Source organism: Mustela nivalis, assembly GCF_964662115.1.
Source record: "Mustela nivalis genome assembly, chromosome: 19".
Classification (NCBI taxonomy): Eukaryota; Metazoa; Chordata; class Mammalia; order Carnivora; family Mustelidae; genus Mustela; species Mustela nivalis.
Genome location: NC_139038.1, coordinates 29,225,188 through 29,239,306, shown reverse-complemented (window position 1 = coordinate 29,239,306; position 14,119 = coordinate 29,225,188). Strand labels below are relative to the sequence as shown.

At 47.7% G+C, this 14,119-nt stretch overlaps 1 protein-coding gene across 2 annotated transcripts in view; it reads left to right on the top strand.

Moving 5' to 3' along the window:
• Positions 1-12,986, top strand: part of SHISA9 (shisa family member 9) — a 277,534-nt gene extending 264,548 nt beyond the window's left edge. For both annotated transcript variants that reach the window (XM_082714085.1, XM_082714084.1), the window contains one exon: positions 9,006-12,986. In XM_082714085.1, coding sequence (XP_082570211.1) covers positions 9,006-9,385 — 380 coding nt within the window. In that variant the 3' untranslated portion in view covers positions 9,386-12,986. The remainder of the gene's footprint in view (positions 1-9,005) is intronic.
• Positions 12,987-14,119: the final 1,133 nt, after the last annotated feature.

Sequence of the window (14,119 nt, the reverse complement as noted above, 5' to 3'; positions counted from 1 at the left end):
CCAGGGGATGTGACAGCAGGCAGGAAGGAAGGTCCATGCCCTTCCTTCCTCTGATTTTTGTGGCATTTGGTCCTTCATCAAATTAGATAATTCCCACCTACATGGGGAAGGCAACCTATGGAGTATACCAGTTCAAATGCAAACCCTCACAGACACATCCAGAAATAATATTTAATGCAGACAGCTGGTGGACCCATTCTGGTTGACACATAAAATTCACCATCACAGGCCAGATGACCAGAACATGAAACATTCTGCCCGTTGCTAATATTTTAGAGACTGTTGTTGGAATCTGAAATATTTCCAGTGCTTTCCTGCCTTCATCAAATGGGTTAGTGTACCCCTACTGTGTGCCAGGCACTGGATGAAGTGTTGGAGACACACCAGTAAGCTGAGTTGATACAGCCGCTACCCTAGTCGGAGCTTATATTCTAGCCAAAGGAGGCAGAAGTAACTAAAAAAGATAATTTCGTGAAAAGATACAGGCCAAGAATATAGTAAAATGGGGAGAAGTGATGAGAACAGTTGAGGGTGGGCAGGGCTCTCTTTTGACTGACTCATCAGAGCGGTTTTCTGAGGAAGTGACCTTTGCTTAGAGAACCAAATGACAAGAAGGATCTTGACATGCTGAAAAGCGTTGTGTGTTCAGGAACAGAAAGGAATCCTGTGTGTACTGAGCTAAAGAGTACCCCTCCAGGGGCGCCTGGGTGACTCAATTGGTTAAGCCACTGCCTTCGGCTCAGGTCGTGATCCCAGAGTCCAGGGATCGAGTCCCACATCGGGCTCCCAGCTCCGCAGGGAGTCTGCTTCTCCCTCTGACCTTCTCCCCTCTCGTGCTCTCTCTCACTCTATCTCTCTCTAATAAATAAATATAATAAATCTTTTTTTTTAAGAGTATCCCTCCAAGTCCCTATCTACTCAGAACCTCAGAATGTGACCCCACTGGGAAATAAGGTCTTTGCAGATGTCGTGAGTGAAGATAAGGTCATAGCGGATTAAGATGGGTCCCAATGCAATGACCGGGATCCTTATAAGAAGAGGGAAATTGGGACACACAGACCCGCACAAAGAGGGTGGCCCAGTGGAGTCAGGGCTGATACTGGAATGAGGCAAAAGGCAAGGAATGCCAAGGATTGCATTAACCACCAGAAGCTCGAAGAAGCAAGGAAGGATGTTCCCCTAGAGCGCGCAGAGGGAGCATGACCCTGCTGACACTTTGATTTCAGACTTCTGGACTCTGTGAAAGAAAATATTTCTGCTGCTTCAAGCCACCCAGGTTGTGGTAATTTCTTATGGCAGCCCTGGGAAACTAATACACTCTGGGACGGGTTCATAACAAGCAGAGGAGATGAGGGTAGACAAACCATTGGGTCATGCAGACCTTGGGGCCGCTGCGGATAAATCTGGATTTTATTCTTAAGCATAATGGAAAGATTTATCACTTGATTTCCACATACTCTTAGACCAAAAACAGGGACAAATGAGGAATGGTGAAAGTTTGAGTCAATCGGGTATTATTGCTTACCGGGTTAGATTCATCACCTAAGACCCAAGAATATCACCGAGTGAGAACGAGCTGTAGGAACCCCTCCTTGAGATATCTTTGGCCCAGGGAAGGAAGGTAGGTGGGAGGCCACCTGCTGAGACCCTCAGATGTGCAGCTTGTCTCGAAAATTGGTTATTACCTTGACTCTCTCCCTTTCCACGGAAGTAAGGCTCCATCCCTCCCCGCACCTGGACAAGTGTCTGCTGCTAATTAGGGGAGAGACAGATGGAACAAGGTACAGTTTAATTTTACAGCCTTGGTTCCTTCAAGGCAATTAGGCTTATTGGAAGGAAAGCACCTTTTTCATTCTTTCTTCCTCTTTTCAAATGAAGAAAAATCAAACTGGAGAGGCCCAATGTTGCTGAAAGGCTCACACATCTGTTTCCTGGTCGGCTTGTCAGCCATCTGCCCACGAGGTATTGGGGCTGATTAGGTTAATGCATTTATTAATGGGCCTTACAAGGATGTTCAATGAATCTGTTATTTCTTTCACATGTTTTAATATACTGACAGGGACCACACTGCACAAAGCTGGGAGAGGCCCGGTGGGCGTTTCTTCCTCCTCTTCTAGAGGCAGAGGGCACCAAAAACACTGGAAAGAGAGTATCACGAACATTGCGTTTCCTTGGTTATGGGATCGGTACATCCACCACCATCCACATTCATGTTACTGAGACCATCTTGAAAATCACTCTTTGAGGAACAATTTCATGCCCCAGGCAACAAATCTTCGCCTGCTCTGTGGTTCTCTAAAACTCCTCGGAGTCTAGTGGGGGGAAGATGGTCAGACAATAACATAGCTATGAATGATAGAATCTTGCCTACTCAGCTTCAGATGGTCTACTGACCCCTTGCTTCTTCACTCTACCACACGGATGACCTTTCTGTTTCTCGAAACCACCACACTCCTTCCTGCCTCTGGGCTTTTGCAAATGCTGTTCTGTGTCAGTTATATACTGCCGCATAACAAAATCGCCCGAAGTTCAGCAGCTTAATAGAGCCACCATTTGTTGGACTCGTGATTGCGGATCAGCTGGCAGTTCTGGGCTGGGCCGGACTAGGTGTTCCCAGCCTACTCGGTTTCTAGAGTCAGCTAGCAGGTCAGTTGATGGCTCTATGGTCTAGGATGGCCTCGCCCAGTATCTGGCAAATAGCAGCCTGTTGGTTGTGGTGACCATGGGCAACAGGTCTGACGATTTCTCATCATCCAGAAGGCTAACCTGAGCCTCCTTCCTCACATGACGTCATGAATCCAAGAGCCTGATAGCAGAAGCTGTAGAACTTATAAAAGCCCAGGTTCAGAATACACATACATCACATCACTTCTGCTACAATCTGCTGGTCAAAGCCAGTCACAAGTTCCGACTATATTTGAAGGGTAAGGAAAGACATTCTACCTCTTGATGGAAGGAAGTGCAAAGTACTGTGGCCATTTTTTGCTATATGCCACCTGTTCCCTCACCTGGAATCCTACTTCTATTACTCTGACCTTCAGATGGCAGCTAAAGGCACATCCCAAGGGTGCCTTCCTTCATCATCCCAAAAACATCAAGTCCCTTTCTTAGGCTACTTCATAGGGCAAATGAGGCCAGCACACATGGTAGATACAGGGAAGGGAAAGGGGGAGGAAGAAAGGAGAGAAGGATTGTTGGCTTGGATGAATGCCTCCTTTGTGCTTCGCAAGTTGCCTGGCACAGAGCGGGTGCTCAATAAATGTCATTGGATTCAGTCCAGTTCTTTCATAAGCCAGGAGACAGACAAAATATGTATTGAATAGTTAGTGCATTCCAGAATTGTGCTTTGTAGCTTATATATCTCATACAATTTATTCCTCACAACAAATCTGAAGTAGCTTGAGTTACCCCATTTCACACCAAAGGAAATAAAGCTGTAAGAGGTTAAGTGACATTTCTGAGATCTCAGAAGCTCAGGTCTGGCTGATTCCAGGACCCCCCAGAGTTTTCTGTTCACCCTACTCTTGCCCCAAGTACCAAACACTTTGTATGATCAGGGTGTCCCCAATGCCAAGCTCACGAAGAGACCAAGTTAGGGCGGTTGTGGAGAAGGTTGTAGATTCGCTGTGTGGGCCTTCATGACTCCTCTTCATGAAGCTTCTCCTTCTCCCTGCACTGATTTGGCAAGAGTTGAATGCCTCTGTGACTTCTTTTCTTTAGAACTTTTTGAGAAAATGCCACCTATCCCAGCTGTTGGAACATCTACTTCGTCCTCAGTGTTCTCAGTCTGTCAGACAGAGGAAACCTGGAGTACATCCTTTTCGCTGACCAGACCTTAGGCTAGTCCATTGTCTGGAAAGTGGAACATGAGAATGAATGATTCTGGATCACGACTGGGGTCGTAATGAGGATGAGTGAGACTTTTATGACAGACTCATGGGAAGAACAGGGGAAGGGAGCTTCCACTCCCATGACTGCTCTGATAGTCTATGTGTATTCATGATATTTTGCTCTTACACCCACTCACTGAATATTTATTGAGTATCTAATATGTGCCAGGAAGTAGGCTGGACATTGTGTATGTGGTGATGGGCAGGAATCTGACCTGGCCTTGCCCTGTTGGGACAGCAGTGAGAGAGACAGAGAGTAATGAATGAATGCATTACCAAGTATAAAATGGCATTGACAATGGATGCCATGGAGAAAAGTCTATCCTGGTGGGATGTGACCTTGTTGATGAGGACCTTGAGGTCCTCAAAGGTGGCATGAGGTGGCAGGAGAGAATAGGACTGAGATCGGAGGTCACTTACCTTTAGTTCTCTCAGAAGAGCTATGTGCTGGCATTGTGCTACCTGCTAGGGCTGTGCCTGTGGTCTCCACTCTGGCTGTACATTAGAATCCCTTGGGTGGAGGAGTGCTTAAAAAAAAAAAAGAAAGAAAGAATCTATGTCTAGGCCAGAGCTGCAGAGATTCTAATTGAATTTTTTGGGGGGAGGAATCCAGGAATCTGAATGCTTTCAAAACTCCACCATGTGATTCCCAAGTCCTGCCAAGACTGAGAGCCCTACAGATGGAAAGATAAGGTTCATGCCTTCAAAGCTTCCAACATCTGGTTCTGAGACCATCTCAGAGATCCTAATATAAATATTCACAAGACTGGATAGTTCTTTATAGCACTTACCGTAGTTCTACTGTTATATAATCCGTGGGCTTATTTGGTCCCTACCTGTCCCTGCCTAATAGATGTCCACCCCATGAGGGCAAGGACCATGTCTGTCTCTGATTCTTCCTTATATTTCCACTGCCTGACCCATGGCCCGCGCCTCTGTGATGAATGACTGAACGAGCAGACGGCTTGAGGGGGTTTGGTAGATGAGGGACGAGGTCAGTTTTGCATTTTAGAAATATGCCTTTGGCTGCAGTGTGGAGAATGGAGTGGGCGGAGGAGTGAGACTCAAGGCAGGGAGGCCTGTTTGGAGGCTGAAGTGGAGCAATGTTCAAAATTGGGGGTGACGTGGAATAGGCTAGAGAAGGCTTTGTCGGCATAGCTGGAAGGCCTGGGCGATTTAGCACTTGTGCTGGAGTGGAGAAGGGAAGGTTGAGTCAGTGGATGCCACCATATTTCTGGCTTCAGTGACTAGAAAGTTGGTGTTTACGTTGGAAGGGTAAGGAAGAACCTGAAGGAGAACAGATCTTTGTAATGATGATGGGTTCAGTCTTGGCCACCTCGGAGATGCCGGTGAATCTGTCCTGGAGGGAACTGGATTCGTGTCCCTGCCCCCCCTCCCCAAGTCCAAGGGGGACTATCAGGGTATGCTTCTGTTGAAACTTCCTGGCATTGGAAATCTAGAACTTTCTTCTGGAAGGCAAGAGGATGGGCCTCTAACATTGACTTGAGTTTAACTCTTGCCCCTTCAAACAGTCACGGTATTTTGGGGAACGTGTGCTCTTCATATGTTTAGGAGCGGATTCCTTTCGACACTCTGTATTTTCAGACAGCTTTAGAATTTAGGGAGAAGGGGACTTTCTCTTTAAAGATCACATGAGCCAGGGCTATTTACATGAATAGGGACAGAAACCCAACTTAACCAGTATTAAGCCTGGAAGGTTAATGTGTGGCTTCCTGGGGTGTTATGTTGAGGAGTCTGAGCCTAGGCCACACCTGCCAGGACAGAGTGCTATGATCAATGAGTGATGTCTGCCACGGACACAGAGGGGGCAAGTGGGACGTATTTTTGTGCCCTCGGTCCCGAAACTGAATCTTTTCCTCTATGGCCTTTGAAAAGCATCACATAATGTCTATTGGACTTAGGTCCACCCTGGCCAGCCACTAGCTGTGGGTACCTTTTGTTAATCATTTCATAGGCCTGAGCTTGACAGTTTCCTAATCTATCAAGCCGGGGTGAAGATCCTCATCTTTCCTACTTCCTGTGGTTGCTGAAAGACTCAAATGGGAAAAGAAACATGGCACTTCGGTGAATGTACATACAGAGAAATTCCCATGCGTAACCATGTGGGAAGTTGGAAGCATGGATGAAAAAGCAGCAAATATTTCTCCTCTCCAAAGGGATGTAAGTTCAAAGGTTACGGCCAGGAAAGTAATTTTATTTTATCTATCTTACTTATTCTAAGTAATCTCCACACCCAATGTGGAACTCAAACGCAGGACCCCGAGATCGAGTCACATGCTGTACCAACTGAGCCAGCCAGTCATCCTACTAAGAAATAAATTTTAAAAGTGTAGAGGAGGGGCGCCTGGGTGGCTCAGTGGGTTAAGCCTCTGCACCTTCACAGTTCAGGTCATGATCTCAGGGTCCTGGGATCGAGTCCCGCATCAGGCTCTCTGCTCCGCGGGGAGCCTGTTTCCCCCCCAGCCTTCTCTGCCTACTTGGGTTCTCTGTGTCAAATCAATAAATAAAGTCTTTAAAAAAAAAAAAAAGTGTAGAGGGGCTTATGATAAGAAGAATTTTAAGAAAACAAAATTTAAAGATCTCCTCAAATTATCAAATAAAGGTAGAAGGAAAGAAAGACAAGTTCTTGTGGAACCCAGGCTGTGTGTGGGAGAGGGCCTCGCTCCGCCCTGCAGGTGGAAGGACAGAATGGGCAGGGCGCGCTCCCTCCTCCCTCCAAGTGCTCAGGGCCATTTGCCTGTGGATGGCAGTGCCCTGGCTGCAACCCTTTCCCCAGGACAGTGCCTGCCTTCAGGGGTCTCAGTGCCCCCACCCTGAGCTGGGTGGCTTCTGGAGCTGACTGGTGCAGCATCATGGAGGGAGACAGAAGCCCCTACTCGTTTCCCAGTCAGCACTGAGTGGCAGAGAAAAAAGTGAAGCTACATGTGCGTGTGTGTGAGTTGTGTGAGCACGTGCGTGTGCACTCAGGGTCTCAGTCTCTTCCAGTATCAGCTGAAGATGTGCTGTCTCCCTCTTGGTCACACACTGAGAGCAACAGGCTGAGATGTCCCAGACTTGGAAAAGCTTGTTAGAAACTAGGGACACGCGAATGAGGTGTCAGCCTGACTGCCAAGCGGACATTGGAATGTAATCTTTAATAGTAATCGAACTGGAAAAAAAAAAAAAAAAAAAGGAAGGAGGAAGGAAAAGGGGGGGAGGGGGAAAGAAGGAAGGAGGAAGAGAATGAGGGGCCAAGATTAGAAAGGAGGGAGGGAGTTACGTAGGAAGGGGGGAAGGAAGAAAGGAAGGAATCAGTGCTGGAGACGATGTGGTGAAATGGTACAGAGATCTGTGTGACTCTATTCTGGTGGAGTTGGCAATATGTATCAAAAACCTTGAGGGACGCCTGGGCGGCTCAGTGGGTTAAGCAGCTGCCTTCGGCTCAGGTCATGATCCCAGCGTCCTGGGATCGAGTCCCACATCGGGCTCCTTGCTTGGCGGGGAGCCTGCTTCTCCCTCTGCCTCTACCTGCCTCTCTGTCTGCCTGTGCTCGCTCTCTCCCCTCTGATAAATACATAAAATCTTAAAAAACAAAACAAAACAAAACCTTGATAAGGTTTTACACCCTTTGACCACGTAATTCCACTTGAGGTCATTCATTTCCAGGCTGGCTAGTAAAGAGTTCAGGCTTTGTGGGCCTCTTGGTCTCTGGCTTGGGTAGCCGGCTCCACCACCGCAGAAGCAGAAGCAGTCAGAGGCCGTCGGTGAGCGAGCAAGGAGGGCTGTGTTCTAGCAAATCTTTATTGACAGAAATAGGCAGCATCCGGATTTGGTCCAAGGGCTATAGAGTTTTGTCATCCCTGGATGTAGATGAAGAAAAATACTCTTGCGATTACTCTAAATTCGAAATTCTAAACAAGAAAAGAGCTCTAGTCTTGAAGGTTCTCATTGCCCCTTTATTTATGCCAGCAGCATATTAGGCAACCTTGCCTGTTCGTCGATGGGAGGACTGATTGATTTTAATAGTTTCACCCGGTGAAATATTATGTAGGCATTAAAATGTTGTCTATTAGTGATTTATAACAACTTGAAGGAATACTTGATAGGATGTTATGTGGAAATTAAACGGTGATTTATAATGATAATGACAATGATAGGAGCTAATACCTAAATACTTTACAAGCATCGTATCATTTAACCCTTCGAACAACCCTCTGGGAAAATACCTCTCGCTATATTTTTTATTGTAACTTCTCTCCTTACGTAGAAACCAATGGTAATAAAAACTGAGAAGTTTCTTAACTTTTATTAAGTAGCCAAAGTCACGCTTCTGGGAGGTGGCAGGTTTGGGATTTGAACACAGGTCTGCTTAACTGCTAAAAGCAACCAGACGCATTAATAGAAATCCCAAACTGCACTCCAGTAACTGAGCAAACCAGAAGTGGATACAGCCAAGTATTGGTATTGGCAGTCTTGAATGGTGGGTGACAGACATGAATATTTCTCAAGATGTTCAGTATTTCCCCCTAACAAGAACGAATGCATGATTTTTTTTTTAAAGATTTTATTTATTTGACAGAGATCACAAGTGGGCAGAGAGAGAGAGAGAGAGAGAGAGAGAGAGAGAGAAGCAGGCTCCCTGCTGAGCAGAGAGCCCAATGCGTGTCTCAATCCCAGGACCCTGGGATCATGACCCAAGCTGAAGGCAGAGGCTTTACCCCACTGAGCCACCCAGCTGCCCCCGAGTGCGTGATTTTAATAATGAAGAATCTATGGGGGTGTTTATAAGAAAGCCAGGGGTGTACAATGCTAGGTGCCTTATGGTGGAGAAGTGTTTATTTGGGGGAGGGGAGATCTAGAGTTTCTGCGGGGTACGCCCTTTCCTCCTTGGTCCTGATCTTGCTTGTGAAAAGAACTTGACCCTCTTTCCTTCTGTCTTCCTTCCTTCTGTCCCAGATGGAGTTTCTGGTGTGTGTCTCGTTTGGACTGTTGGCTCACTTGGATGCTGTGCCCAGGTTGACTTGCCAGTCCCTAACTGTCTCTCTCTCTCCCCCCTCTCTCTCTCTCTCTCTTTCTCTCTGCTCTCCCCTCCCCTTCTCCGTCTACCTTGGACAGCCGACAAGGTCAATGATGACTTCTCCTCCAAGCGACGGCACCTGGCCGAGCTGGCCGCCAAGGGGAACCTCCCTCTGCACCCCGTAAGAGTAGACGATGAGCCACGGGCCTTCAGCCCCGAGCACGGCCCTGCCAAGCAGAATGGACAGAAGTCCCGCACCAACAAGATGCCCCCACATCCCCTGGCCTACAACTCCACCACCAACTTCAAGGGCTGGGACCCCAACGAGCATTCCCTCCGGAGGCAGGCTTACGGTAACAAGGGCAAGCTTGGCGCCGCCGATTCGGGCTCCAGCGACCCCTTGGGGACTCGCACCCAGCACTACCCACCCCCACAGCCATACTTCATCACCAACAGCAAAACAGAAGTGACTGTCTGAGCTTTTACTACAGGGAGCATCCTGGAGACCATACTCAACTGAGAGAGGCAAAAAATACCCCCGGCCTACACCCTCCCTGTCCTCCCCGACCCGCTCCCCCACACCCCGACTCCCCCCACACCAACCGACGACAAACCTGCTGGTGACGTGAAATCACGCTTTTCTTGGGTCACGCCTAACACGTGTCAGCGCGCAGCTGAGCAAGATGGAAGCAGGGGTGTTCAGCAATACAGCAGAGGGGAAACTGAGGCACGGCTCCTTCGACTTCAGGCCCGAGGTGGCCAACTCACATGCGTACGTTGTGGGGCTAATTTTTTTCTTTTCCTCCTGACTTAAAACTGAAATCCATGACAAAAAAAAAAAAAAAAATGAAAGTAGCACAACTTAGAGAAATTGCCCATTTGAGCACATCGGCCATTTACCATGGGCTGCCTGTTCCGGGATGAAAAGAGCCAGGTTGAGGCAGGGGGAGCCCGAGCGTGGGCCTCAGAGAAGAGTGTGTTTAAGAGGAGGTCTCACTGGGGAGGAAGCCGTGTGCTTTATAAGTGTTTTCTAATCCCAAGAAGTAGTGACGTGGACACACAGTTTTGACAAGCGTGAGACAGTAACTGGACCCCAACCGTTCTATTTATAGTACTTTTCATATCGTCCATGTTGGAAGCAAAAAAAAAAAAAATGATATACACTCAAACTCACAAAAAATAAATAGAACCCACCGGCAGTGATGCGAAAGAAAGAGCATTTTAGAGAAGAGAAGTACCGTAAAGACCATGACCATGGACATTGGAAGGATATAGTAGGCTTTTCCGGGCGGGGAGAGAGGGTCCAGAGAGTGTGAAATAACTTTTTCTTTTTTCTTTAAAAAAAAAAAAAAAAAAGATAATTGATCACAAGCCCACTACAAAACAGACAAAAACAGCAAATCAGTTTTTGTCTAGAATCCTCGAGACTTAGGAAACGAACAATGACATCAGAACAACAGCAGCAACAACAAATTCACGGTTGGAAAGTCAACAAGAGGTGAGAAGGGGACCCCGCATTTCCCACCTCGCCTCTGAGACAAGAAACAGACACTGAAACCAGTCCTCCCATCACCCGTCTCTCCCCAACACCCACCCCCACCCCCAGCCCGTTGCCGCCGCCGCCGCCAAATTTCAACTGCTTTGGACTGAAAATGTCATAAGCGTGGGTGGTGCCTTCAATGTGTTACTGTTTGATGACAGTCTTGTTTCCCAAGTGCAACCTGTGTTCTTAGCCCCCCTCCCCTCCTGTTTCCTGCAGTAATAGATGTTTCCTCCCCCCACCCCCCGCCACTTTGTTGGTGAGCCCGTGCATCACACATTCTGAGGGGGGCTGCTACCATGTCAGGGGAACCCATAGACGAAGACCTCCCTGCTTCCCACCCTGTCACCCCCCCGGTCCTACTGTCATCGGGCGCCCCAAACTTCTCAAGCATTTCTGGGTCTCGTCATTCCCACCGCCCTCCAAGCCACCTCCCCCAGATATTTCCACGGATTCCTCTCCTAGCCAGAATGCCCTGGGGTGGTTTTCAGATTCGTTCTCACAGCCCATGGCCCTTGGGCATCCCGACGAAGACCGTTTCCCTGATGCTTCTATTTGTTCCATGGAAGCCCAACAAGGAGAGTAAGCGAGAGAGGAGGTTTTGATTTCAGGTGGGAAGTTTTCGACCAGTCCCTAATGGCCTTCGCCAGTGGACTGAGACCCTTTTCTGGTGTTGAAGCTGCACGTGGTGGCCCAAGAAGATCCAGAGGGTTCCCCGGGGTGCCCAAGGGAGGTGTTTCTGCCTCCCCTGCCTCACCTCCAACATTATGGAAGCCAGGAAATCAGGGGCTTAGCCTCCTTTTCATTCCCGGCCCCTCTGGGGACATTGACAATGCCTGTTCTCTCTCCGGGTCACAGTCTCCCATCTGAAACGTATACAAATGGGGCTAGATCAAGCAAAACTTCCACCCATTTCTTAAAACGCCACCGTGCACAGACGCCACTACTAGGAGATCCTCATTTATAAAGTGGTTCTGCGCTGGACAAAGCAGGGTTGGTGGGGGGAGAGGGGGAGGGAACAGAGTGCCCACTTTCTCAGCCTCTTTGCTGGGATCCCAGCGCTGCCGAGAGTGGGGTAGGCACCGCCCCGTTGGTCAGTGTTTCGGTGAAATGAGTTACCCCCGGACTGAAACCTGCTTTGGCCATCTTTCTGGATCACCATGGAAGCATTTGTGGCTAAATCGATTCACTCCTAATACTTCGAACTTTTAAAAGGAAAACCTGCTTTCACCATTACAAATAGAAAAGCGGTATCAATCACCCTAAATAGAAAGTAAGCGTAAAGATCCGGGCGAAGGCAACAAAGCAGCAGTTGTTCAGTTCGAGCTAGCTACTGTGGCTTGTGGAAGGGTCTGAACTTAGAGCCTGGCTTTTGCTGGATCGCGCTCGGTCTTGCTGTCTCTCTCTCTCTCTCCACGCCCCCCCCTTCCATTCCATCATTCCTCTCTCTCCCTTTTTCTTTATTAAAATGATTAGCAGATGTTAAGAGCTGTTAAAGACATACCAGCACCCAGAGGAGACTTAGCACTCCAAGGGACTCCATCGGACTGACAAAACGAGAAGGAACCCACTCCCCTCCGTGACTCGGTGTTAACCAGTGCTATATCCTCGTGCTACTACAAATCATTTTTGCATTTGCTAGTGATGCACAGCGTCTATTTCAGGAAATACTGGGTCTGCTTCTCTGTGAGGTTCCCTCCAGCCCCAAAGGTCTGTGAGTCTCCTTCCCCTTTTAGCTCATCTTGCCCCTCGTCCCCAACTCCCTTCATCTGACCTTTCTCCCCGTGCTGATGACGGACCTTTCTTGGTCTCTGAATCTACCGAAATTTTTTGTCCCCTCCGTGATCCTTCTCTTCTGAGTCAGTTTCATCTGGTGAGTTTTGTGAGTTGACGGGGTTTGGGCAGGACGGTCGCAGTGCGGTCAGTAAGATGCGGCAGGATGATGGACAAGAACGTTCCTTCTCTGTCTCGCTACCTTCCAGTTGGCTTTGAGAACTGGGACCAGGGCAGTAGGGGTGGGACAGGGAGGGTGGATGGAACTCAGCGTACTGACGAATCTGTGGCTGCCGTGTGTCGACAAGAATCCTGTGGCTACAGTGGGGAGCTTAGAAGAGAGAAACTCGAATAAAGAGGCTGTCCTTCCCTCTCCCAGAACCTGACACTAGCCTCTACTTCCTGCCTTCAGCTATCCCTGACTTCCAACCCAATGGGACCAGAGTCTGACTTCCCTTCGCCCTCCCAGAGCATCTCAGCCTCCATCTGCCTTGGGCTCTGCCTGGCACCCCCATCTCACTCCCCCCCCTACCCAGTTTTCCGTGTAAATGGAGCATATTTTATGTGCAAATATTTTAGTAACCGTATGTTCTGCAAGTAAACCTGTGTTAATACTTGTCAACAGCTGCAGAGTTTATGATACCAATAATACTTCCTACAATGAAGAAAAAAAAAAGACATTTGTTTGTTTTCTAAAAATGTTTATTTGTAAACATGTATTCACTATATTAATATGAATTTCTTACCTGGCAATAAAACTGATTATATGTGATGCTGTTGGGGTTGTCATGTATCTTTTGTCCAAAGTTCAGGAAATGAAACACAGCAACAACAAAACGGAAGTAAAACCCGTGAATCATCGAGGTGATAATTAACAGTTTATCGCGCACACACACAAAAAAGACAGTTTGCAAACTGGGAGCACTCAACCCAAAATGTGGAATGAGGCTCAGAGGTATACCGTTGTAAAGAAGCTGAGATCGCACGTAGGCAGCGACTGTGGAGTCTTCAAGATGATGCGTTGCCGTATTAGAATTTTCTTAAATGAAAAGGAACTGGTTAGTGGCGACCTTGTATCAGTTTGGGGGGAACAAAACCTTTGGCTTGTGATTTTCAGAGGTGTCAGCAAAAAGTGACCCAGGTCAAGTGAGCCTTGCTTGTCTTGCAAAATAACCTAAATTCAGCTTCACTTGTAGGACTACCACTGGTTCTGTCTGCTCAGGGAATTCTCAAGGCTGGTCTCCGTTTGTGTTTGATTTTAACACTTCCTAGGGTCCCACATACTAATCTGAGCTTCCACCAGGAACCACCAGTATCGGCACAGAGAGCTAAATCTTTAATACCTACTTGGGATGCATGGGAAATTGTTACAGGTAAAAGGCATTTTTATTTAACAGCAACCTGTGCAAATTTTCCAGGAGAATATTTGTTTTTTGTTTGAATCCTTTTTGGTAAGAGTCTGTGTCTTTTAGGTTCACGTCCTGCCTTTAATAAAACGCCATTGCTAGGTCCCCTCTTCATAAGTAAGTTTATCTGCGCTGGTCAAGCATCTTGCTGAGGTTTTCGCTTGTTTTTATCAGTGACTAGGGTGGTAAAAAAAACACCAGAGATCGGATTCTTCCCCTTTGTGTTAAATTTTATTTCCTGCGTGGCTTCTGTTTGTATTATTTCAGTGACATTTTCAGGTAGAAACCTGCCCTAACGTGGTCTCATAGGAAAGGGGCCCTGAGCAAAGTGGATCTGAGAATAGGAAGGGAAGCCCAGTAAGGGGTAGGCGGGGGGGAGAATGGAAAAGGAAAACAGCCGGGTAGGATATGTTCTCCTGCCAGCTACCACTGTGAGGGACTGGAATTCAAGGCTGTAGGGGTGGGTCGGGCAGGCGTGGAAGACAAAAGCAGA